This window comes from Saccopteryx bilineata, chromosome 6, assembly GCF_036850765.1.
Source record: "Saccopteryx bilineata isolate mSacBil1 chromosome 6, mSacBil1_pri_phased_curated, whole genome shotgun sequence".
Classification (NCBI taxonomy): Eukaryota; Metazoa; Chordata; class Mammalia; order Chiroptera; family Emballonuridae; genus Saccopteryx; species Saccopteryx bilineata.
Window position 1 is genome coordinate 34,876,609 of NC_089495.1, and position 26,636 is coordinate 34,903,244.

Genomic DNA, 26,636 nt, shown 5'->3' on the forward strand with positions numbered 1-26,636 from the left:
TCTCTCTGCTTCCCTTCCTCTCACTTAAAATAAATAAATAAGTAAGTAAGTAAATAAATAAATTGTACTCCAGTGCTTAACAATGAGTTCATGAAGGCCTTGAGTACCTGTTCAGTTCTTCCCTTTCCTTTTTTGTTTCCAAAGAAATTAGAGCCAAGTGACTAGTCATTGAGGCCTCTTGCCTGTTCGCAGAAGCTATAAAGTTGGCATCAATACTTTCATTCATCTGCCTCTCTTCTGGGTCAAGAGGGCACAATGACAGTATGGATTATGAAACAAAGGAGTGTTAACTTGGGGGCAAGCGGCCAAAAAAGAAAGTAATCCATATAAACAAACCATAGAGGCCAATGCTAATGAGCAGGGAAACAGCTTATAACTAAGACTGTCCAAGGCTTTGAGAAACTTAATAATATTGGATTATGTTCAATGACTGGCATCACAGCAAAGCTAAATAATAATAATTCAGTTAGTGCAGTACATACAAATGACTTGTGTACATAATTATGGATTTATGCAAACTAATGAACCAGATGAACTCCTCCTTCATCTCTGACTGGGAGCCTTTGTTTTCCTTCTGGGAGTTGGAAAAAGCCAATGTGTCAGCGATTCATCTATTTCTGCCTGTTGGTTCATCATGCAGAAATTAAATGAGATGCATAATGTGAAATTAGATGTCAACATTCTGTTGAATTCTAGAAAGATGCACTAAAATGTTTGGTTTGCATTACATTTTCAACAAATTTGTGTCATTCTGAGTCTGTTAATTTTGGAATATGGAAAATTGAAGATTTGCATAAATCTAAATTCTACTAAGGACCTCATGCTATAGTGTTCTTCACATTATTTTTCTGAAGGACAAGCTTTGATTTGTTCAATTCTATCTTTTAAATCTTCATTATATACTTTGGAAGGCAATAATATTCTCTTCAGTCTCAAATATTTGGCTATTAAATTACTCTTTTGAGTAGGTCCTAAAAATTAGTAGTTTTAACTATTATTATGTATTATTAAACAAACCCAAATACAGAACAAAACAAGGTCCATGCTGTTTAGTGTTTGGTTGGTCTGTGCTAGAGTCCTTTGTAGGTTCTTACTCGGTGCCTCCTGACAAAGGGCACATATCTGGGGATAGAAGCTGATCAAGTCCAGAGCCTAGAACTGAGCCCATCTAAGTGAGTTTTCTTGGGATCTATTTAAACAAAGCAAGTTTCAATAGTGTGCGATATTGTAAAGCAGCCTACCGCATGTGCTGCACATTGATTCATTTATGTAATAGCTCTCCTTGAGACAGGCTCCTTTTGTAGCTAATGGCCCCACTACCCTCTTAAACATCACCACTATTGATACCCATCTGATATAAGTCATTACCACCCAGACTGAGGCTGCTGGAACTCCGTTTATTGCCTCAGCCTCAGCCCTTTTAAGCGGGTCTCCATGGTCAGGTGCATCTCTCTATAACAATGCTATTGTCATGACATACCACATCTAACCGACCGACAGTTGCACACAATTGCCACTGAACTAGGTTCAAGTTCTTTGATTTAGCTTTACATTTTTCCCTTTCTTCCTTCCTTCCTTCTTCCCTCCTTTCTCTATTTCCTCTTTCCTTCCCTTCTTTACATCTTTCTTTTTGACTTTTCCTTGAAATATAATATACAGAAAAGTGCACAATATACAATAACTCAGTGGATTTCCACAAACCACACCCCCAGATCAAGGATAAAAACCTGACTAGCACCCCAGAAACCCCTCCTTGCTCCCTCTGGGCATTGCCCACACTCCCTAAAGGACCGCTATCCCACCTTCTAAGAGCAGAAATTAATTTGGCCATGCTAAACTTTCATTAACTATCTCCTACATGCAGGACTCAGGGGAACGCACTGACTTGGGGGGCATGAGGATGCCTCACATCCCCAGGCCTTGCAGCCTATGGCAGCAAGTCTAACTAGAGTCCCTACACTGGTGGATCTGAACGTCCTGAGATATCATCTGCCTTGATCAGAATTCGCTCAGAAACTGTCAGCTGGGGACGGCAGGGTGACAGCTGACGAGAGCTGGGCAGGAAGCCTGGCAATGAATAGTGTCATCTGGAGATAATGATGTGAAGCTAATATCATATGTAACTCGGCCCCCTCCTATTTTCCCCAGCCCAGCTCCTTACTTTCTTCTGCTTCCCACTCAATTGCATTTCCATGAACAAAGTCACAAGAGGCAGGCCCTGGCCAGTTAGCTCAGTGGTAGAGTGTCAGCCCTGTGTGTGGAGGTCCCAGGTTCAATTCCCGGTCAGGACACATAGGAGAAGTGCCCATCTGCTTCTCCACCTCTCCTCCTCTTGCTTCTCTCTCTCTCTCTCTTTCTCTTTTCCTCCCCTCCTGCAGCCATGGCTCAATTGGAGTGAGTTGGCCCGGGCGCTGAGGATGGCTCCATGGCCTCCACCTCAGGCACTAGAATGGCTCTGGTTGCAACCAAGCAAGGGCCCCAGATGGGCTGAGTATCACCCCCTAGTCACGGGTATGCCGGTGGATTCCAGTTGGGGGACATGTGGGAGTCTGTCGAGTCTGTCTCTGCCTCCCCTCCTCTCACTGAATTAAAAAAATAGTCACAAGAGGTATCTGCAGCTGTGGCATCCAACCTACAGAGTCCTCAGCTGATACCTTAGTGGTCTTGGGCGTCCCGAGCGGAAAGGCTCCCACCTAGGGGGACCTCTGGTGCTGCTCTGACCTAAGAACACTCCTCCTCCTGTCTTCTAGGAACAGAGGCAAGAAAATAGGTCTTTTAAAATCTCTGATTCTTTTTAACAGCAATTCAACAAATATCAGTTGTTGTCTTACGGTAAAGTTGAGATATTCTTAAGCATCTCTATAGAAAACATAACATAAAAATAGCAAATTAAATACTGAAGAAAAGTCAGAGTGTACCACTCCTAATCTCAACCTGACTCCACAACTACTGCAGTTCTGCAGATCCTCCCCCGGGGCCCAGTCCACTCCGACTTTTACACCGCTGTTATCGTAGTGTTTGTATCAGGAAATGCTCCTTAAGGTTGGCTTTTGTTTATGTAAACAAAGGAATGCGTTTACAGAAAATTAATTCTTTACAATAAGGGAATTTTAATACATAATCATGAGCTTCTGCCTTTCTTCTCTGACGTACCCTGTTCTGTGTATTCTGGGGAGCTGCGTAACTGACCTAAAGCAAGTGGTGGGGACTCCGTCCACCGAGAGCCGGGTTCCTGCCCCCTCTCTGAAACTCACTTTTAAGTCAACACATGAATATCATCCTCACCTTCTCATGCCCAGAATCACCCAGAGTAAAGAACAGAGGATGATGCCTACCCCACAGGATGCTTTTATTTTAGCTCAATAAATGAACACCTACCACACTCGAGCAGACCCCTTCTAGGCACTGTGCCAGCAACTGCAGCTACCTGGGCAGGGGACAGGTAAGAGCTCTGGCCCAGATGGACCAGCAGTGCCACCAAAGAGGGGACTCGAGTCAGGCCACGGTGCAGGCTCTGGCTCTGGACAGTCCCATCCTCATCCCCGGTACCCTGGCATCCCCTTACAGCAGGCGCCCTCGGTGCCCAGGGATCTGAGCGTTGAGCTGGGGTCCCTCCCTGTTCCTTCCCCAGGCTCCCCAGCCCCGTCCCCAGCTTCCATCGCACCCCTCTTAGCCCTCCTTCACAAAGCCCCATTCTCTGCTTTCTCCCAGGCAGGGGCTCAGTGGTCTGCCAAACTCGATTACCCCTCCTTGTTTCCCCTCCTGGAAGGGAAGTGTGGGGGGGGCTTTAGAAATAGAGGAGTCTCCCTGTAAGACAGCGGTTCCCCACCTGTGGGTCGCGACCCCGGCGGGGGTCGAACGACCAAAACACAGGGGTCGCCTAAAGCCATCGGAAATACATATTTTATTTAAAAATGTATTGTATAATAAATATGTATTTTCCGATGGCTTTAGGCGACCCCTGTGTTTTGGTTGTTTGACCCCCGCCAGGGTCGCGACCCACAGGTTGAGAACCGCTGCTGTAAGATATATCACCCTCCCTCAAGAGTGCTCAGCTTAGAAGGTCTTCTGTCGAGGAGGGGAAAAAAATGTTTTAAAACATTCCATCCATTTCAAATTTAGAAGCGGGAGCAGTTGTTTCTGATTGGAAATGTCCTGCAGGATTTTGCAAAGAGTGTGGCATTTGCGTCAGGCATTAAGGACAGAGGGGACTAAAGTAGGGCTTCTGGCATGGAGGAGCACTTGGGGCAGAGTTCAGAGGTGTGGGAATCCAAGTGTGCGTGGAGAAAGGCGAGAACCCAGAGGTAGTCACAGTGAGCTCTGCAGAGAGCAGCTGTCCAGAGGACAAGGGCAGGACTGTGGGCCCAAACTTGTCCATGTCCTGTCCTCTCCCCTGAAATATGGAGGTTCTCTGAAGACGTTTTTCCCACGGCCATCAAAGGGTGTTTTTCTTTTCCTCCTCCTCTTTCTCTTCCTCCTCCTTCTAACCACCCCCCCCCTTCTTCAAGGGAGAAGTAATCTTTTCTGCCTGTTTTAGTTTGCTATTGCTTCATAACAACCACCACGCATTTAGCAGCTTAAGCATCCATGTTTACCCAGAGTTCTATAGGTCAGCGGTCTGGGTGGGCTGCTCTGGTGTCTCTGCTTCCAGGCCTCACAAGGCCGAAACCAAGGTGATGGTCAGGCTGGGCTCTGAGCTGGAGGTTGTTGGGGATAATTCACTTCCATCCTCATTTACATTGTTGGCAGAATCCCGCTCCCTGCAGCTTTAAGTCTTAAGTTCCCACTCACGGCTGGCCCGCAGCCAGGGCCCCCCCCCCTTATTCCTTTCCACGTGGCCCCTCCATCTTCAGACTGACAGTGTCCCGTCAAACCCTTCTCACAGTTCAGCCCTCTCGGAAATGTCTCTTCTGCTCAAAAGCCTTTTTTCTCCCCTGGTCCGTGTAAGCAGGGGCCCAGCAGTAAGGTGCGCGTCCTTGCTTCCCTCTGCCACCGGCGGACCATTGTTCTCCTCTGTCCTGCAGAACCTTTTCCCTTTGACATGCACGTCACGTGGATATACTCCCTCTGTTTCTGTCCCCTCCTGGTCGCTCCTCCTCATTCACGGCTCTCAGTCTTCCTCTGCACTGCAGAGTCTGTCACCCTCCGTAGCCTCCGCATTCCCAGGGAGAGACCGGTTTAATTCCTTGGCGTCTTAGATTCTTGTCTCCAATGACCTTTTCCTTATTTTCCACCTCAGTCATCCGCTCCAGTCGTCGCACCCTGGAACACTGCATCAGCCCAAACACCTTACATGCCAGCATCAGTCTCCCGGACTAGACTACCCACATCCTCCTGCTTCGACTGTTCAAGTATTTCTACTAGAAAGTTCTTCAGTCTCATCATGGTTTCCACGTCATTGGTTCTTCCACTTTCTCAGTGTCCATCAACATCCTCATAAATGCCGCCCTTCTTACCTAGGTTCAAGCCTTATTCCAGCATTCTAATCATTTTTACAAATGCCATAAATTCCTTTACCTGTCACAGCCTCATGGGTGTCTATGGGCAAATATCCTAGTAGCCGTATAGGGGATGGATTAAATTAGAAAGAAATTAGAATGATAAAATGATTTAGTATATAGCTATATCATCTATATCTATATCATCTATATCTACACACATATATAGATATATATATATTCTTTGAAAAGGTAAATGAGGCCCTGGCCAGTTGGCTCAGCGGTAGAGCGTCGGCCTAGCGTGCGGAGGACCCGGGTTCGATTCCCGGCCAGGGCACATAGGAGAAGCGCCCATTTGCTTCTCCACCCCTCTGCCGCGCTTTCCTCTCTGTCTCTCTCTTCCCCTCCCGCAGCCAAGGCTCCATTGGAGCAAAGATGGCCCGGGCGCTGGGCATGGCTCTGTGGCCTCTGCCTCAGGCGCTAGAGTGGCTCTGGTCGCAATATGGCGACGCCCAGGATGGGCAGAGCATCGCCCCCTGGGGGCAGAGCACCGCCCCTGGTGGGCGTGCCGGGTGGATCCCGGTCGGGCGCATGCGGGAGTCTGTCTGACTGTCTCTCCCTGTTTCCAGCTTTAGAAAAATGAAAAAAGAAAAAAAAAAAAAAAAAAAAGGTAAATGAACTGTATAAATGTTATGATTGTACTAAGTTACATATAATAATTATATTTTTTCATTGAGAATCCACAATATTTGACTTGATCAAATTAGTTTAGCATTGGACTTGTCATGTTCAAACTATCATAGTTCTGGAAAGAATGTCCCAGATTATCATAGAATACATTTATGCCCATAAAATGTAAAACATTTATGGTTTGTGGTTTGGGGGCTAATCAAACCCGGAAGTATCTTTCCACAGGAATTAGAAAAAGCCTCCCATATTCAGCTGGCTATTTTTAAACACAAGCAACCTCTGCCTCCTTCCAAATCAGATTGCTTTAAAGTCGGAGAACAGGAGCTCTCATTCAGGACGTGTGTGCCAGCTCCACACGGTGAAAGCCCAGTGCCCTCAGAGTATCTGGATTGAAACGGTGCCTGGAAAAAGTGATCAAAGGAGCTATGCATTTTGAACACTTCAAAAACAGTCCTACAGCTTTTAAAAATGTATCTAAAAACAAATAAACAACAACGAACTCTACCCAAAGTACCTGGGAAAAGAAAAGAGGTCAAGAATAGCCCTATCCTTAACAGCAAGAAAAATGACAATGGGGAAAGTGGAACTGAAGCTAAGAAGCCCACCCCTAGCAAAGGGCTTTAAAAGATTTCCAGTTCCTATGTTGTCTCTAAATCCAGAATTTTTATGAGAAGCAACCACCCTGGGTGTGTTTGTTTCAATGGTCGTCATGGTGAGGGCGTCTGAGGGTGAGAGCGGAGTAGCTGCCTGTTGCGAGGAGGGCACATCGCACATGCCCCTCCTGGGGCTCGGCAGGTGTGGGTCCTCCTCTGTCGCCCCCTTACTGGGGCATCCTCAGCCCCACGGGGACACAGAGAAATGCTGGGGGGAATGGTGCTCCTCTGGAAGGCAGCCGAATAAATTTGTGTTAGCTTTGATTGTTGGGACAGGAAACAGTATCTTAATTCCTAGGTGGCTTCAGGACTAGAACGGTTTATCTTGAAGAAACAGTGCAGTGAAAGGGAAGAAAAGATGTCCATGCTGCCAGTTATAAAATAAGTCACGGGGATGTCAAGTACAGCCTAAGAAATACAGCCAATCATATTGCAGTTACCATGTATGGTATCAGGTGGGTGCGAGATTTGTTGCGGCGATCACTTTGTAAGGTTTAAAAATATCACTACATTGTACAGTTGAAACTAATGTGATATTGTATGTCAATTGTAATTTTAAAAATAAGTTTAAAGACCAGTGCTTGTTTTGATTACAATTTGCATTTAACACTATTTGTGTTAGTTTCAAGGGTACAGCACAGCAGATAGACATTCATTTAGGTTACAAATTGTGCCCTCTGGTAATTCGTGCCCACCTGGCACCATAGATAGTTATTACAATATCGTTGACTCTATTCCTTATGCTTTACCTTACCTCTTAAAAAATAAATTTAAAATAACTCTTTTAAAAGAAAAGGAAGGAAACAAAATAGTCCTAGTAAAAGAAACATGGTAGATACTACCGATGGATATCCACAGTATGACTTGTAGCTTTATGTCAGTATAAACCACGTGTCTGTCATACATGGGCCTCTCGGAGCAGGACTACCTCCTAGGAGGCACTGAGATGTCAGTGTGGTCTGGAGAAAGGGCCCTCACCTGGGCATCAGGGGGAATCTAGCCAGATCCCTGCCTCTGACTCATTCTCTAACCCTGCACAGCAGCCTCCCTTTTCAGACAACTCTTTCCTCTTCTTAGACGAAAATGCTGCCATCCACCTTCAGAAGGAGAAAGAACATCTCTGGGAGGAGCTAAAACCGTCTGTGGACATAGGCACGTTTGCTAAAAGGGTGGAGTGGGAGTCCAGCCTCTAGCATGGACTTCACCCTTTCTTTTTTTTTTTTTTTTTTTTTTTTTTTGAGGCCTAGGGTAAGGAGGCTTTGGGGAGAGAAACTTCTTACTCACAAAATACAAGTACAAAATCCCATACAAAATTGTTTGAGTAATGTACAACATAGTAACTATAGTTAATAGTGCTGCATTGCATACATAAAAGTTGCCAAGAGAGTAGACCTCAAAAGGTCTCAGAAGGAAAAAAATTTTGTAAATATGCGTGGTTATGGATGTGAACTAGACCTATTGTAATGATCATTTCTTAGGCAAATATTAAATCATTATGTTGTACATCTAAAATCAATACTGCCTAATGTCATATGTCAATTATATTTCAATTTGAAAAATTAATAAAACAAAGAAGGCAGTTATTATAAAGATACATGAGTTTTAGGTAGGTCTTCAAAACAGAAAACACAAGCCACTGACATACTCTTTCTCTCTCTCTTTTTGGTCTTTACTTCTCTTTGCACTTACCGGATCCTTAACTTTCTCTACAAATTGACTTTTTTGGATATTTTCCTACGTGTTTTCTTTCTGAGCTGAAGTTCTATGAGAGACTCTTGCTTTCAACACCCATATTCCTATAAAACAGACTGGTTCATTTGAGACTTCACCCTTTCTATGGCGAAGAAGTGAGGTCATCTCCTGAGGGAGAGGCAGGGGCCCGTGAGAAGGGAAGGTTGAGGGGTGTCTGGGGGAGCAGACAGAGATCAGGAACAGCTGGCAAAGCCACAGGAACACCGGTTAGCACAGACATGCGGGGGCCTGCTGAGACTCCCGCGGTGGGTGGCAGCACCTGCCCCATGTGGAGCTGGAGAAGGGCAGTCCTAAGGCAGTGGGAGTACAGGGGAGGGGAGGGGTCAGGAAAAGGTCCTGGGGTCAAATGTGAAGACATATGGCACAGTACATTCCCTTACTGAATATTCATGATACATGTTAGCATAGTAAAGGCTCTGAGAAGTCCTGCAGTTCTAAGAAATAGGGTTAACTAGTGAATCTTGAACCTGTTTGGCTATAGACACTTTAAAAGATATGCTTGTTAAAATTGCACTGAAAACTGTAGACACAACATTGTTCCAGGGTATAGAATCTGGGCTTCCTAATAGGGCATAAAGTGCCCTACGGGATCGAGCTCCTGCCACTGCCTGCCTCGAAGCTTATGTTCTGTGCTACTGAGCCCAACCACCTGCGTCACCTCTGCCCACCCCTGCCCGCCACAGTCTGCGCGCCCCGGCCTGTCCTGCAAATTGCATGCCTCATGCTCACTGAAAACTCAAAGGCTCTCTTTGACTGGCTAATTCCTATTCATCTTTTAAGATTTGTGTTAGAATCAGCCAGGAGCACATGTTTGTTGGGAATATTTTGTAACCTTGAGTGGAACCATCTACTATATTTAGAAAAATGACTCATCTATACATAGCAATAACCAGTCTATATGTTGCTTTATTACATATTATCTCATTGAGTTCTTGCTTCTATTCTGCAAGGGAGACATTATAATTATCATCATTTTATAGGTGAGAAAGTGAGGATCAGAAAGCCCGAGTGACTTGCCTGAGATTGCCCAGCTAAGAAATGGTAGAAGCAGGGCGTTCTCACTTCAAAGCCCAGGCCTGCCCACAGAGTGGGTACGTGAGTCACCAGGGATAGAAAGACTCAAGGCATTTGAGGAGTTTCTTCCCCATCAAACCCTCTAGCTACTTCTCCATCCCTCTCTTTCTCTAATGTCGTTACTGCCAGCACATGGGGTCTGTCTCCCCGATGGGCCTTTGGTGACCAAGGAGGACGGAGAGTCTGAGGAGGAAGGAAACTGATTTGTGCCCTGTGCACACGTCCCTCCCGACAGCTGCCGCTGTTCCCAGTTCTCCGTGTGGCAGGACTTTTTTAGAGTAGGAACTGTTCTCTTCCTATTGCTAAATGCAAAACAAACAGAAAGCACAGTCAGATATGAAATGTGGGCTAGTATATACATTTTCTTTAGAAGCAAATTTTTGTAGTAACAAGGTGCTAGAAAGTGTAAAACTTAGCTTTTTTTTAAAAAAAAAATTTACATCATTTATCATACTCTAAAAGTAGAAAGGCTTAGAAAAACTTCTCCAACTACAGTTGTTGACACTGAGCCCCCGGAATCCTGCGCTGGTGTAAGTGCCCTTCGTCAGCTGCCCCATGTCCTGGACTTGTGGGAGTTCACCTGGGATGATGCGTGCCGGTAAGGCTTGTCCCCAGCCTGCTTGGAGCCCGTCCTGTCCCTCTGTCACCCCACCCCCACCTAGGAGCCACCGAACCTGGACAGCCTGTAAGGAAGCGGCCTAAGGGAAACCACTTGCTCCAAGATATTCAGGGTGTGGGGTGTGCCCTGCCCAGAGTGATCAGTATTTTAAACGAGACTCCATCCTCACCCTCAGGCAGCCATTAACCCAGAGAAACTAATCTGTCAGGGTAGAACCTTGGGGTCTCTGTCACTCCGATGAGCACATGTTCAGGCCAAGCAGGCCTCCCTGGCATCTTTCAAGTTGCATCCTACGGGAGAACCTTGTCCTCTCCCAGTTGTGACGCTGTCCTGATACCACGGGAGATGAGAGATGCTGAGCTGAAAAGGGGGTCCTAACGCCTGTGAGTGTCAGATGCAATAAGCAGTCATTTTCCGTTATTTAAACAGCTGCACAGACCCAGTGAAAAGCGTTCTGTTTTCCAACAGTTGTACTGTTAAGTGCTGCTTTCTGCCCTCTGCCCCTCGCTCTTCTTTCACGTGCTGTGGCCTTTCGAGATAAATAAGGCCCTTTTTCTCCTACTGCAAGATTTCCTTCTGAAAGACGTAGAGGGTGTGTGAGAAACGCCTCCACTCGTACCCAGTGGACGGTGTGGAGTTGGCCCACCAGGCGAAGGTGAACCGGATCGGCATGCCCGTGTCTGTCCACATCTGGCCGCTTGGCACGACTTCGTGCCTACCAAGCCCTAGCGCCCCGTACTGGCTCCATTCTCCTCCCAGCAACAAGGATGCTCTGTGTGCCGTGGGCGGCTTCCGACAGGAACACAGCTTGAGGCCGCAGAGAATGGCTTTGAAGTCTGGTGGCTCCCACCACTTACTAAGGCTGCTGCAGGTCAAGTTACCCTCAGCCTCCAAACTTATCTAAAACTGGGGGTGCTCTGGGGACTGGTGAGGTACAGTCCAGGAAGTGTTGGCCCGGGGAGGGTTCGTAGCCACCATCAAGCCCCTTCCCTCATGCCCAGCTGTGTGGGGAAGTAGCTTTTTTTTTTTTTTTTTTAATTTTTTATTTATTCATTTTAGAGAGGAGAGGGAGAGAGAGAGAGAGAGAGAGAGAGAGAGAGAGAGAGAGAAGGGGGGGAGGAGCTGGAAGCATCAACTCCCATATGTGCCTTGACCAGACAAGCCCAGGGTTTCGAAGGGAAGTAGCTTTTGCCAGACCCCCGAGAAAGGTTCATTGGGCTGAACTGTATGCACTAACAGTCTTTCGTTGACTCAAAGTCACCCCTTCCCCAGAAGCCTTAAGAGACACCCCCCCTAGCTTGGTTGTGAAGGCCCTCCGTGATCTGGGATGAACCCCTCCAGCCCTATTCCCTATGTAAACCCTGCACGCTCTGCAGGCGCTCCATCAGTCTGGGCCAGGCACCATGCCCTAAACCAGCTCTGTGCCTTCTGTGCCTTCTCTCTCATCTCCCCGGCCTGAACGCGCTGCTCCCCAGACTTTACCTGGTGAAATGCTGACCTGCACGGCTCACCTCACACGGCGTTTCTCCCATGAGCCTTCCCGGACAGACCCGCCAGATTGAATCCCTCTCCTTGGACCCTACTCAGTATTCATCACATCTGTCTTGTATTAAAGCTAAATGTTTTCTGTCTTCCCCATTAAATTACAGGCTTATTAAAGACAAGAACCTATCCATTTATACACCATTTTTTCACTTCACAAATAGTTATTGAGCCTCTACTTTTTGCTTAGCTCTGAGCGAGGGACTTGATATAGAGTGGACAACAAAATCACATAGGGCCTGCCTTTATGTTAGGGAAACAGACTTCAAACAGTTAAGCAAGCAACGACTCAGTGTGCTGTGTGCTGTGTGCTGTGAAACCTTCTTTCCACTGCATAGACTCACCTTGAGTAAGCAAATGACTGCTAAATTGCCCCTCTCCCCTCCTCTCATCTCACCTTGGTCTTCCAAACTAAAATATTTATGATGCTTCTTACCTGGAAGTCCACACCCACACTAATCTCCTTATCAAACGGTCCCTTGGCTGCACCCTAAGTGTTCTCTTCCAAGCAGGCTTTTTCATTTTTGCAATATACGACTTCTCCAAATCTTTACATTCTATATAGTTCCCTTTTGCTTCATAATTCCATTTTCAAGCCATATCTCTCCTCCCACATGTTAGTATGTCAAGTCAAAAGGAACTAAGCCACTTCTCCAACACTGCTTAAAAATTTTCTCAGCTAAATATTTCATTTCATCACTAGCTACATTCTACCTTCCACAAAATACTGGAACATGCACACACTTCAGCCAAGTTCTTCGCTACTTTATAACAAGGATTTCTTTTTCTCCATTGTCCAATAACAGGTTCCTTTTTCCATCTGAGAGTTCATCAGAATGGCCTTTACTGACCCTATTTCTACCCACAGCCCATACATGGTTAGTTGTGTATTCTTTAAGATGGAAACTTCCCTTTCTTGCTGAGCTCTCACCAGAATTGCCTTTAAAAGTGCTTCTATGATGATCTCGAGTTCTTCCAGCATGCACTTAAGAGTCCTCCGGCCTCTACCCATTACCCAGTTTCAAAGTTGCTTCCTTATTTTTATTTCTTGGTGGTAGTTTCTGTCTTAGGTCAGGCTGCTATCACAAGAGACCATAAAATCAGTGGCTTACCACCGATAGAAATGGATGCTACACAGTTCTGGAGGCTGGGAAGTGCCAGTTCAAGGTGCTGCCAGTTTGTCTAAGGAGAGCCCTCTTCCTGGCTGCACAGTGTCTCCTCACATGGCAGAAAGAGAGGATACTCTTCTCTGGTCTCTTATTACAAGGATACTAATCCGCCTGACCGCACAGTTGCACAGTGATAGAGCATTGCCCTGGGACGCTGAGGACCCAGGTGTGAAACTCTGAGGTCACCAGCTGAAGCGCAGGATCATAGACATGACCCCATGATCACTGGCTTGAGCCCAAGGTCGCTGGCTTGAGCAAGGGGTCACTGGCTCAGCTGGAGCCCCCAGTCAAGGCACGTATGAGGAAGTAATCAATGAACAATTAAGGTGCCACAACTATGAGTTGATGCTTCTCATTTCTCTATCTCTCTCCCTTCCTGTCTGTCTCTCGCTAAAAAAAAAAAAAAAAGATACTAATCCTACCAGCAGGGCTTCACCCCCATGACCGGATTACCTTCCAAAGGCCCCAACTCCAAATACCATTACAGTGGGTCTAGGTTTCCACGTATGAATCCTGGAGGGACCAAACATTTGTCCCCAAATGGCAGTATTCTATTGACTCCCCCCAGTCTGAGCATTCCTACTCATGCCATATCAAATAAGCCTTCAAGTTTTCCCAGGATATTCTATCTACTGGTTAGGAATACACCTTCACAGTAGTAGGTTAGTTTCCTCCATTACTGTAAGGAGATTTGCCTAACAGTGAGCTTGTTGGTGGTGATGATGATAACTACCGAACATTGCATCTAATCCTCAGAACAAGGTGAGCAGTAGACTCTCTGTCTGAAAGACATGGGCACTGAAGTCAGCAGAAGTTAAGCTATTTTCTCAAAGCAACATAGCAATGAAGTGGGTACAGACCTAGACCTTTCAGGCTCTGAAGTCTATGCTCTTAACATAATGCCATAGTGCTTCCCAGAGTATATATTTAGGGGCAACTTTATCTTCTATTTTATAGACAAAGTTTGGAGATTTGGAGAGGAAAGAAGGAAGGAAAGAAGGAAGGAAGGAAGGAAGGAAGGAAGGAAGGAAGGAAGGAAGGAAGGAAGGAAGGGAAGGGAAGGGAAGGGAAGGGAAGGGAAGGGAAGGAAGGAAGGAAGGAAGGAAGGAAGGAAGGAAGGAAGGAAGGAAGGAAGGAAAAGAAAGAAAAGAAAAGAAAAAGAAAAGAAAAAGAGCCCTGGCTTGTTGGCTCAGTGGTAGTGTCGGCCTGGAGTGTGGATGTCCTGGGTTCAATTCCTGGTCAGGGCACACAGAAGTGACCATCTGCTTCTCTACCTCTCTTCATTCCACTTCTCTCTCTTTCTTTTTCTCTTTGCTTCCCATAGCCATGGCTCGATTGGTTCAAGCACATTGGCCCCGGGTGCTGAGGATGGCTCCATGGAGCCTCTGCCTCTGCCTCAATTGCGAGCATGGCCCCAGATGGGCAGAGCATTGGTTGCTGGATGGATCCTGGAATACATATGGGAGTCTGTCTTTCTATCTCTCCTCCTCTCACTTGGAAAAAAATAAAGGAAGGAAAGAAGGAAGGAAGGAAGGAAGGAAGGAAGGAAGGAAGGAAGGAAGGAAGGAAGGAAGGAAGGAAGACTTTCTTTACATTGTTTCCAAGTAACAAGGGTACATGGTACCTCAATTTTTCCACCTCTTAATATTCTTCAAACTAACTTTCTTGTGGCCATTTTCTACCTCTTCCCAAAAAGCAAGCCCAGTTCCTTCTTTTCAGGAGATGTCACTGTGTCTGATAGTCCTACCTTCTGATGATTATTTATGGAAGAACCAGATGGGAACACTTGAAAAATATTCTAATTAGAAAGTCCTTCATTTCCATCCCATTTCTATTTTCGTGGCTGCCTGCCCCCCCAACCCCAGACACATGTGGGTGTGCTTTGAGCCATTCTTTATATTTTCAGTTGGGATGTGCCCACCCTGGCATCTGATCACACAGGCCAACTTCTTTTGAAGTAAATGAAAAAAGTTCTTGAACAGACCAGAGCACCCGCCATGAGGAATTTAAATGTTCTGTCTTGTGTCAGGTCCCAGTGGTCATCCTCTTATTCATAGTTTTTAAAGGTCTTCCCACTGTGGAAGTGCTGGGCACTTAGAGGCAGGGGTCCTTGCAGTCATGTGGGAATCAGGTTGCACTCTGCAGAGGGGATGGGGAGGGCTGGGGTGGGGGTGGTTTGAGCAATTAACCTCTAATTGCTCCAGATTGGTGCTCCGTGAAGCCATCCTCATAGTGCTGTGAGTTTACGGGAAGCAGCCTTCAGAAAGGCTCGATTAGCTGAATAGGAATTATTTCTAAGTGCACATTTTATAAATAATCAGAGACAATGGCTTGTTTCTATTAAACTTGCTAATGGCTGCAACTTTATCTCCTGCCCCCATGCACCAAGCCTTTTCCAATTGCTTTCCAAAGTAGTTGTCAGGAGGCCATAAGGATAGAGAAACTGACGCCCAGAGAGATGAAGCCACCACCCTGTCCTCATTCCCAGCTCACCCCCACTGAATCCTTCCAGTGCTCACTCCACCCCATTCAAACCATTTTACTAACTGCTGCTACCTTGGTCTTCTAGACCCCACGTCTGCCATGCTTATGACCTGCGGTTGCCAGTGTCTCCAATGTGGAGGTCAAGTCCACAGCCAGTGGTTTGACTCTCTCCACTGTTCCCCTGTGACTGCCCTCAGATAGGAGGTGCTCCCCAGCCCCGTGGTTCACAGCCGCACTCAGACCCTGGCTGGAGCCCTTCCTCTTCTGCCCGTCCCACTGACGCAAGTGCTGCTGCCGCCTGGAGCTTGTCTAGATTCCACCATTTCTCCAGCATCTTCGCAGACACTCTGGCTACCAGTAATACTTCCCTTTCTAGCACTTTCCCCCAATAACCTTTATTCTGATGCCAATCACATATTGTTCCTTATGGTGAAATAAAGAAAAAGATAGAGAAGAAAGAAGGTGTCCAAAGGCTTTAGACTCAGTCTCAAAAGCCATTCAAAATATCTCAGTGTTGCAACTCTTCTCCCATAGGTAAAATATTGGGCTCAACTGTAAACTCAGATCAGAAAACTACATAGTAGTAATTTTTAATATATACCAGAAAACAAAATTCACTGAACACAATCAAAATGTGACCAATTCATCAGTTATTTTGGAAAACTTTGTGAATGATCCAGTGACTAGCACAATGAGGCACTGTTTAGATAGAAGTGAAAGAGGTTTTTATCAGGTCTTAATAAAAACAACTATTAAACTCATATTGATTGAGTAATGGCCCCGAATGAAGGCTTCAAAAGTAAAGCACTGTGGTCCTCAGTCCTTCTTGGGGAGTCTGATCTTTTGCTCTATTCCCTAATTCCTGCGTGGGCAGAATGATCCCAGAATCAAGAACCAGTCACCTGGATCAGCGTTAAACACAAGTCCTGTCCCAAGAAAGACATGAGGGGATCCCTTGTGCCAGTGGTCCCCAACCCCTGGGCTGCAGACTGGTACCGGTCTGTGGGCCATTTGGTACCGGTCCGCAGAGAAAGAATAAATAACTTACATTATTTCTGTTTTATTTATATTTAAGTCTGAACGATGTTTTATTTTTTAAAAAATGACCAGATTCCCTCTGTTACATCCATCTAAGACTCACTCTTGACACTTGTCTCGGTCACGTGATACATTTATCCGTCCCACCCTAAAATCTGGTCCGTGGAAATATTTTCTGACATTAAACTGGTCCATGGCCCAAAAAAGGTTGGGGACCACTGCCCTATGCAACAAGAAGGGAGAAATCTAGAATCTAGCAAGGCCAGATAATATTTGGGATTTGTACTTGTCCAGATGCTTATTCTTGAAATTGCTCTGACTTTCCCAGGTCACATTCAGCCCCCATGTCCCTGCCCTTGACATTCCTTCTCTTAACCTCTGCGGGCCTCCCGAGCCATTCAGGCTACATTTCTGTCAAGATCTCCCTCGGTCCCATGCCCCACCCCCTTGCCTCTCATTCTTTCTCGACTGTAGAAAGCATTTTTCAAATACATCCTTATAGCAGGAGAAGTTACTACCTTCTCTCCCTCCTATCAGGCTGTGAATGTCCACAGGTCACAACCAAATTGGGCACAGTGACTCCAGAAGGCCCCCAATTTAATTGCCTGGGACAGAGTGCTGTGGACTTCACCTTCTGAGAGAATGAATGAGTTCTGAGGAGCAAACTGTGACTCCTTTGACTTAAAAACCCCGAATGGACTATTCATTGGAATTTCCCGGGACTTGGGCCTCTAACACTTGTTCTCTGGAATTGTCACTCTTGGGAGAATTGCTTTCTTCAACTCAGACAACAGCTCTTGATAAGATCTTTTGAAGACTCTTGAATCATTTAAACTGTTAAAAACACTAAGGAAGCAACTTTAGAAAGGGTGAAACTCCCTGGGTAGCAAAGTCAAGATGTGTGTTTATGTGGGGGGTGGGGGTGGGGGCAGAGGATCTTTCGTGGGAATCCAGGCTTTGGTGATGAGAAGCACAGACAGGCTGGACACGACGTGTGGTTGGGTCCTGCAGCTGTAGAGGGCAGCGGAGAGAGTCAGACCTGGATGAAAATCTCAGCTACTGCCCTCCCTAAGTGTTGCTTTAAGCAAGTTACTTTATCTCCCTCAATCTCTCTTTCTGCATTCTAAAGAGGGGGTCATTGTGCCTACCTCAGAAAGTTGTCCTCGGTTTGAGAGAAGTGACTGCTGATATCTGTACTCAGTGCTCATCCCCTGTCCACCTTTGTTAAGATTCTAGAAAGTTTCCTTTCTCTCTAGATGTGATAAGAAGAAATCATTAGCAGCAATGAGTACAGTTAAAATTATCTGTTGTTGGCATTCACACCTTATGAATCTTAATGGCAGTGGTGGTGAAGAAATATGAAATCAACTTAGAATCCTTTTAGACAAAGAAATCTGGAATCTGCAGAGAAATCAGATACAATGATTTGAAGTAATTACTAATGATAAGAGAACAATACTCATCCTGACTTGGAGAAGATATATAAATTTTGTGTTTACAAAGTACTCATACATTGATGATCCCATTTGACTTTCAAAACAATTGTGTAGGTCAGGAAGAGCAGAAACTTATTTCACTCAGGTACATTCACTGAGGTTCAGAATCCTGTTGTGAGCCATAGCTAATAAGATCACACCAAGACTCAAGTGTGTCTCCAGACCCCAAATTAACTGCTGACCCTTCCCTCATCCCAGCTACTTACTTAGCTCTTAGATGCTCACCCATCAGGTAGGAAGTATAAAAACATGCATGTGATGTCCGTTGCAGCTTTAAAAAGAAAAGCTATACTTCAAGCAACAGTTCAAGTTGTTCCATTGGGTCAAACAATTTTCTCTAAAAGTGTGTGGGTATAACTTCTAAGAGCTGCTAACATTTACTGAGAAACGATTATGTGCCAGCTACTATTACAGCCTTTTACCTAAACTTCATTTAATCCTCTCAACACTCATGTGATATAGGTATGGTTACCTCATCTTACAGAAGAGGAAACTGATTATCAGAGAGGTTAAGTAACTTGCTCAAGGTCACACAGCTACTCAGTGGACTCAGAGCTCTGCTATTTACATCTCAGCAGAAACCCTTGTTTCCTTGGCACTTGCCCCTACTCCTCATATAGAACCTCAGCCTTCTACAGGTGCTCCTGGATACTTGAGGAGTCATCTTATATGTGTCATATATAAGTCAGCCCTCCTGTCACACCTCCAGTGATATCTACCATTTCTTCATTTCTTTCCTCTTCTCCTATGTCAGCCCACACAACCTAGAAATGAAATATTTGTCAGTAACCACCTCTGTGATAGGACTGCAAATAAAAAGTTAGAAGAGAGGTGTCCTGAACATTTCACCACAGTTTTTGTTGTTGTTGTTTTATTTTTGTACATTGTCTTATTTGGAGTTTGGCGTTGAAGTGAAACTTCTCATCCAGTACCTCTTTGAAGCCCCTGCCTATCTGCGGCAGTTTTTGGTTAAAAGGTACAAGGCACTTATTTTACTTCCCTGAGCTCCACACTCCTCATCTGCCTCCCAGGGTTGCGTGGTGCTTAAATAATGTGCAACGTGTACAGCACCTAGTCTAGTGGAAGGCTTGGCACCTCCAGAAGCTAAAACAAAGAAATGGTCCTTCTCTCCCAAATCCCTGTTCTGTATAAACACATAGCTCCTTGCCTTATTAGCAGTTAATCACTTAACAAACTAGTATTTGTTGAGTCATTTCAGTGTTCAAACAAGCTCCTATACAGGACAGTGGGAAAATTACAGGAGGAGGACTAGACACACTCACACAGGATCGCTGCTGACAATTAGGGTCATCAGATAAACTGCATTATTTCAGTGAGTGAGTCTAACTAAGACTTGGGGATGTTATTATTTGCCAGATTTTTCTCTGTAATGGTGTTTGTTATAAAGAGATTAGAGTGGCCCGTGCCTGGTCCAGACAGCTCTGAGCACATCTCTGAAAAGAATTCACTTGTCCGAAAATGTGGGCAAAGCTGCCATACACTTGGGTGGAAATCTGTGTGAAGATGTTTAAAAAGGAAAACCCACGTAGGGCCCCAAGCACCCATCCCGAGAATCCCCTGCGAGGCACCCTGGCCAGCAGCGGTCGGCCGGGGCTGAGGCCCTCGCGTGCTTCGGGGGGCTGCCCACGTGAGGCAGCGGCCACGTGTCAGGGAGGGAGACAGCCAGGCTCCTGTGCTGCAGAGCAGACAACTCCGGGGCCACGTGCTCCGTGTACCTCAGAGGATGCTTTCCTGGTTCTCTTTCTTTTTTTTTTTTTTTTTCATTTTAGAGAGGAGGAGGGGAGATAGAGAGAGAGAGAAGGGGGAGGAGCAGGAAGCATCAACTCCCATATGTGCCTTGACCAGGCAAGCCCAGGGTTTTGAACCGGCAACCTCAGTGTTTCCAGGTTGATGCTTTATCCACTGCGCCACCACAGGTCAGGCCCTGGTTCTCTTTCAGTCAAGTTCAAATTGATTAAAAAAAAAAAAAGTATTCTCACCGCCCCCCCCCCCGCCCTCACCCCTCCCCAGGAACGAAGTCCGCAGGACTCAAAAGCTTCTTCTCCGGAGTGACAGACAGTGAGCACAGACAGTGACAGACAGATAGCACAGACAGTGACAGATAGTGACACTCAGTGGGCTTGCAGGTGACTTGCTACTGTTCTCACAAGTTAAGAAAGCTAAAGTGTTTTTAAAAACAAACAGAAAACCACCCTGGATAAACCTGCCTGAGTTGTTACCCAGACTTCTTTATTTTACCTTTTCCTCTATTCTTTTTCTTATTTTTTCTTTCATTTTCTCTTGTTCATTTCTGTCTCTTTTATTTATTTATGTATTTATTTTGTGTGTGCGGGATGCCAAGCTTCTTTATGTAGGAGTGTGGGACTGCCCCGGGGGAACCCCTCCATAACAGCAGGATTTAAAGCGGAAGCTCAGTAAAACATTAAGTTGCTCACAGCTGTGTGTGAGCAATGCCAGCAAGGTGGGTTAAGAGCACGCTCTGAAGTGTGCTGGAGGCTTCATCTATACGTCCCGTCGTGTCTCGCCGGCCAGGTACCCAACAGGTGTGGCTAATGTACAGTTTAGGATTAACCAGTGAAACAGATAGCTTTAGTGTTTTCATTTCAAATACGGGGAGGAGAACAGTTAAGAAGAAGGAATTCCACGTGACACACCCAGGTGACAGAGGCCAGGTCTTGACTGTCTCTGTGCCCTGAGGCCTCGGTTGTTCTCCACCAGCCTGTCTGTCTGTCTGTCTGTGCTCATGATCCTGTGGGGTGGGTGTGGAGTCCAGTCCCGGGCATCCCAAGACCATCCCCGACCCTTGCTTCTTGAGGACCCTCCCGGATGCTGAAGATGTGTCGTTTGCTTCCTCAGGCTGTTGGTGGAACCATGGGGCTGCCCAGTCTCGTCTGCCCACAGCTGCTGGCGCTTGCATCCCTGGGCGCTGAGGTCTGAAACACGACCCTGGCAAGGACCAGCCCTACCCCCTTGGAGGAAATGGCTGAGCAGCCTGAGCAGCAGCAGATGAAAACTTCCTTCCTCTTCATCCAGCTGCAGGCCCCCCCTGCCCGTGCTCTCCCCGCCCCGGCTCCAGCGGCTCCAGCCTGGACAGCAGCCCCAGGGGGCCCAGAGGAGGGACACATTCTCCTAAGTCCCAGGACAGGCTTTTTGGCAGGCCAGGACCTCAGGCACACACAGGGCTGGGCTGCTCCTCCCTCGGGCCTGCTGCAGGAGGGGGGCCGTGGGACCCAGCTGCCAGCTGCTTTCGGTTGCCCTGCTTGGACGGAGGCGAAGGAGGGAGAGGAAAAGCCCCGAGATCCTCGGGATGTGAGGAGGGGTGGCCTTTGCGGACCCCCGCGTGGCGGGTGTTCCCTGGCCTCGGCCTCTGGGAAGCTTGGCCGGCTCCAGCCCCTGTCATGCAGACTTCCTAGCCCAGATGTCATCATGAGCGATGGGAGCAGAAATCCCTCCATGGGCTGGAAGCAGTGGCTGGTTGTTACGGCCCCTCAGGACCTTTGGGGCCCAGGGCCTCAGTGTTGGAATGCTTTGGGATGTTCGGTTCCACAGGCCACCTTGGCCCACGCTGCTGACGGGGGTGAAAGGACGCTGCTGAGGAGAGGTGCTGCCACCTGCCCAGGACTTCCGGAGAGCGGTCCAGAGGGCACAGGTCCCACGGTGCGGCCCAGGAGGGCAAGGCTCTCCAGATACTGCCCGCCCCTTCAGACCAGCGAGAGCTACCCAGCCCCGCCTACCGTGCTGCCTCTCAAGGTAAGAAAGTGTGTGTGGCTGGACCTAGTTGCTCCCACTGGAGGAGAGAATGGAGAGAGGGGACAGGTGCACCACGAGGGCTCCCATGGCCTCACACTTGGGTCTCCTTCGACTCTGGGTGGGCTGGCTACACCCCCACAGCAGAGGCTCTGCGGCCACAGTCCTCCTGGGCCTGTCTGTTCCTCTGTGCTCCGACACCTTCCAGCCACTAGCAACGTTTTGTTTGGAAAGAGAATGAATAACTGTTTCCCAAGATTTCCGCCAAAGATAGGGAAAAATTCAGGCAAAGAAGTGCATAATTTGTAGGAGAAGACCAGAGGGAAGGAGAGGAGATGCACAGATGTTTCCTGAGCCCTCGGACGTGCAGGCATTACGCTAGGTGTTTCTAAGAGCCAGTTTGGCCTCATGACCACGTCCCCGATTTCAGATGAGGGAACTCAGAAGGGGCTCAGCAAAAATCCCCCCACCCTTCCGAAACAGCAAGGGCAGACCCAACCCTCTTCTCCAGAAAGGGACTTTGAGAGGTTTGGGGAGGTTTCCAGAACTGGAGCACAGCCTTGGGAGTCAGCCACCCCCTTGCACACTTGACCTTCTGAGGCCCGCCTCCACCTTTCAGCACCCCTCCCCGGTAGACGTGTAGCCCCGGGCATCAGCCTCCTCCCCGCCATTTTCCAACAGGGAGGGGGAGGGGAATGATGTGTGGTCTCTGGGGTCTCTTCCCGCCCCGCTGGGCTCTGCCTGTGATCACAGCCACGACTTGGCTTTGTTATGAGCATCTCACTCTCTGACTCCACCTCCCCGTCCCCGCTGATGCCTGAGCTCAGCCTGCCTTCTCCACCCAGCTCAGGTGTACTGCTCCCAAAATAGGCGAGCACACTAGAAAACCATGCTTTTGCTTTCCCTTTCCCCACATCTCTAAGTGATGGGGGTGAGGGTGAGGATGAGTGTGTGTGTGTTGGGCGGGTGGGGCGAGTCAGAGGAGGGGGATTCTTGCTGAAGTATGTGGAAGGTTGACATGGAGGAGGTTGTCAGGGAAGTCACAGGAGAAATGGAGGACACCCATGACAGCGAGGAAGGACCCCTCTCTGGCCTTGGATGTGATGCTGTTTCATCTGGCTCCGGTGGCTCTCTCCTTGGTGCTTCCACATGCCACCCTCCTTCCCAGGGCTCCTCTGGACAGGGAGACTGTATTGCCACAGTTAGGAATCAGGGAGAAAGGATGAGCCCAGGTTTTCTTTGGAAGGGAACTCTTGGAAGAAGAGAGACGCTAGCCTGCTTCCTTAAGGAATAGTTTACATTCCATCCTGGTTCTTGTATCACTCATTTCCTCCAGGGACTTCGGAGGAATGACGTACTGATGTGTCAGAGACCAGTCTCTGTCTGTGGGGTCACATGCTAGTTGTTTGTGTACTTAATGCTGCTCTGATGACTTGGAAACACCATCTTCTCCTTCTCCCTTCCCGCCGTCCCAGTACAAGTCAAAGCCTCAGAGTTGTTGCCATTTCACTAGGAAGAGGGGCATTGGGAGTTGGTTCAGGTGGGCAGATTTCTGCCTTGTCTGCAGAAGCCTAATAGCCCACAGGCATCTAAAGTAAGGAAGGCAGGATTCCTTGCTAAAAACTTAGAAACCTCAGGTTCAAGTCTAACTTTGAGCAACCCACCAGAGCCCTCAGTCTTCCCATCTGGGAAACCTCACAGTTGCTATGGAGATTTGCTATGGAGATTTTCTATGGAGATAAAGTATTGAGCAAGTTGAGCAGCCCTGTCTTAAGTGAGAGAAGAGAAGAAAACCCAGTGGGACACCAAGTAGGACCAGGGAAGCCATGGCGTTAGAGGTGCAAATGTAAGGTGGGTCTGGGGAGGAAGCAGGGCCACAGAATCTTACTCTTAGCCGTGCTGCTCAGATGCTGGGAGTCCCTCCACAGTGGGAAGGAGGAGAGTGGGGAAATGAGCACCTTCAGAACCACAAGTCCTTAAAATGCCTGTGGCTGTATTAACCAGGTGACCCCTGCCTGGTCTCGAGTGTCAGAGGAAGAAGCGAAATCAACAGAGAGAGTGTTGCCGTCTGCCCAGCGTTGAGCAGACAGATGAAGGTGTCCTCTAGGATTGATGATAGATTAGTGTATGAGAACTACCCCATCCTCTCCTGCCTTATAGGTTAGCTTTATGAGTCACAGCAAAATGGCAGAAGCTGATTGAAAATGTTCTCTTGTCAACTATGAATGGTGAGGTCCTTGATTACCCATGTTGGGACCTTTCATTCGATATCCTCAGGAAAGAGGTGATCAATTACCCTTATTGAAGTGAAATGTTGGTTACACGGGAGCAAGGTCTGTTCCTATATGTGTATCACAGGATTGATACTTTCCTAGCGGAAAGAGCTGGATCTTAAGTGTAAAGTCTCTTCTACACAGCCCTCCAAATAGCTCAATTCTGACTCGCGCTGTTGAAACAAGTGGGTTCCTAAGAATTGTTGACTTACATCCTTCCAGATATCATAGGAGTGATTGCTGTGAATTACATCACTTGGTTCTTAATTTATACTATGACTGGACTTCGGCAGAACCAACTCTGTCACTCCATGACCTACAGAAGGCTTTGGAAACCTCAAAACTGTGTGAGCATGTGGATTACTAACATCCCCTCTTCGCAGATGAGGAGGCAGGGCCGTGAGGGCGGTCAGCAACTTGCTGAGACCCAAGACTGAGACACAGCAGCTCAAGACAGTCTTTCTTTTTACTTTTAATTCTTCTTTTTAATTTATTGTGTTGACACGGTTTCAAGTATCCCACTCAATATAACCCCAGACAGTTCCTTGCAGCCTCCCTCACTGTCTTCCGAAAGGGTAAGGTTTCCTTGGAAGGCAGTCCCCCATTTCCTGGGCCTGGTGGTCTTACATCGTTTATGTTTTGAAATAAGAGTGATTTTTTGGTATGTACATGATAGAAAATTAGCAGTAAAAATATTTTAAACTTTTTCCTCCAAATGCCATTTTTATAAACCCCACAACATTTTCACCTGTAGTTTTAAATTCCAAGAAATTTTACCTCTCTAGTTGAGTCTTCTTTTTTCTCATCTTCTTTCACCTAGAACACAATGACCTTTTTGAGTGTTCAGGGCTTGCGAGATGGAGTGAGAGTGAATAAGACAGACAAGGAGGCCGCAGGAGGCTTGGTGGGGGAGCGAGACAAGGATGGGTACAGAACTCCTTAGGGCTGTGGTCTCCAACCTCTCTCACCTCATGGCACACATAAATTAATACTAAAATTCTGTGGCACATCAAAAACATATATTTTGCCAATCAGACAGAAAAAATAGATTTAATAGCGGCTATTGTGGGCCCTGGCCGGTTGGCTCAGTGGTAGAGCGTCGGCCTGGTGTGCAGGAGTCCTGGGTTTGATTCCCGGCCAGGGCACACAGGAGAAGCACCCATCTGCTTCTCCACCCCTCCCCCTCTCCTTCCTCTCTGTCTCTCTCTTCTCCTCCCGCAGCCGAGGCTCCATTGGAGCAAAAGATGGCCCGGGCACTGGGGATGGCTCCTTGGCCTCTGCCCCAGGCACTAAGAGTGGCTCTGGTCGCAACAGAGCGATGCCCCGGATGGGCAGAGCATCGCCCCCTGGTGGGCGTGCCAGGTGGATCCCGGTCGGGCGCATGCAGGAGTCTGTCTGACTGCCTCCCCGTTTCCAGCTTCAGAAAAATACAAATAAATAAAAATAAAAAAAATAACGACTATTGTGTTGGCTGTTCATTTTTTTAAAAAAATTTTTAGATATTTTTTATTTATTCATTTTTATTAGAGAAACAGAGAGGAGAGAGAGAGAGAAAGAAAGAAATAGAGAGAGAGAGAGAGAGAGAGAGAGAGAGATAGAACGGGGAGGAGCAGGAAGCATCAACTTTCACATGTGCCTTGACCAGGCAAGCCTGGGGTTTTGAACCGGCAACCTCAGCATTCCAGGTCAATGCTTTATCCACTGCACCACCACAGGTCAGGCAATGTTCATTTTCTTTAACGTTGCAATCTAAGGGAAAAGAAGTCAGTGCCCCTGACTAAATAGTCAGGTATTGCATGTTTTAAAAATTCTTGCGACACACCAGAGTGCCTCTTGCCACACACTGGTTGAAAATCACTGCCTTAAGATAATGAATGGAAATGCAGAGCAGGTTTATTTCTTAAAAACAAGGCCCTTTCTAACAAACTAGAGAAAAATAGTTTTAACCCTCTGTATCTTGGATTGTTTTGCCTTAAAATAAAACCAACGTCTGAAATGTAAGTCTGTAAAGTACATTAAATTTTTGATACAGAGTTTTTATTTAGAGTAAAGGTCACTGGCACTGGGGTTAAAGAGATGACACTAGAGCTCTGCTCCTGCCAACTAACGAGCAAGTGGCCCCCGGCCACGCAGCGAGCAAGCGAGGCCGTCTTATTTGTTCTCTGAGGTCTTTATAGTTCTGACATTCTGTGATAACTATGAGTCTGTGAATCCAGAAATAAAACTGTTTAATGAAAGAAAAGTATTAAAATAAGTTAATTTCATCTACCTCAGCTTATTTCTAAAGATGAATTCTGTTGCCAAGTGACTTCAGTGCCGGGAAGCTACATATACAATGAGCTGCAAGATCTGGGGCCTCAGTGAGGAGCTAGGATGGTTTCGTATGTGAATAGCACAGTGCCTGGCACATAGCAGGCACTGAACGATTATTTAAATAAATGAATGAATAAGCCTTTGAAAAGATGATTAGCATTCAGTGATATGAAGGAGTCAGTACCTTCTTCAATCAATAACAAAATCCCCACCACAGAATGTTAGGGCCGGAATTGCCATCTGTCTGTCCCCTAAGGATATCATCTCCTTCTCTGACCAGGTTGAGGTTGAGTTAAACTCCCTTCTGGAATTGAAGACTGACCCCGG

At 46.9% G+C, this 26,636-nt stretch overlaps 1 protein-coding gene across 3 annotated transcripts in view; it reads left to right on the forward strand.

The window, feature by feature from the left end:
• The window catches only part of PSD3 (pleckstrin and Sec7 domain containing 3), a 619,599-nt gene that overhangs the window by 91,882 nt on the left and 501,081 nt on the right, over positions 1 to 26,636 (forward strand). For all 3 annotated transcript variants that reach the window (XM_066234423.1, XM_066234424.1, XM_066234425.1), the window contains one exon: positions 20,833 to 21,726. In XM_066234423.1, the coding sequence (XP_066090520.1) occupies positions 20,956 to 21,726 (771 nt within the window). In that variant the 5' untranslated portion in view covers positions 20,833 to 20,955. The remainder of the gene's footprint in view (positions 1 to 20,832; positions 21,727 to 26,636) is intronic.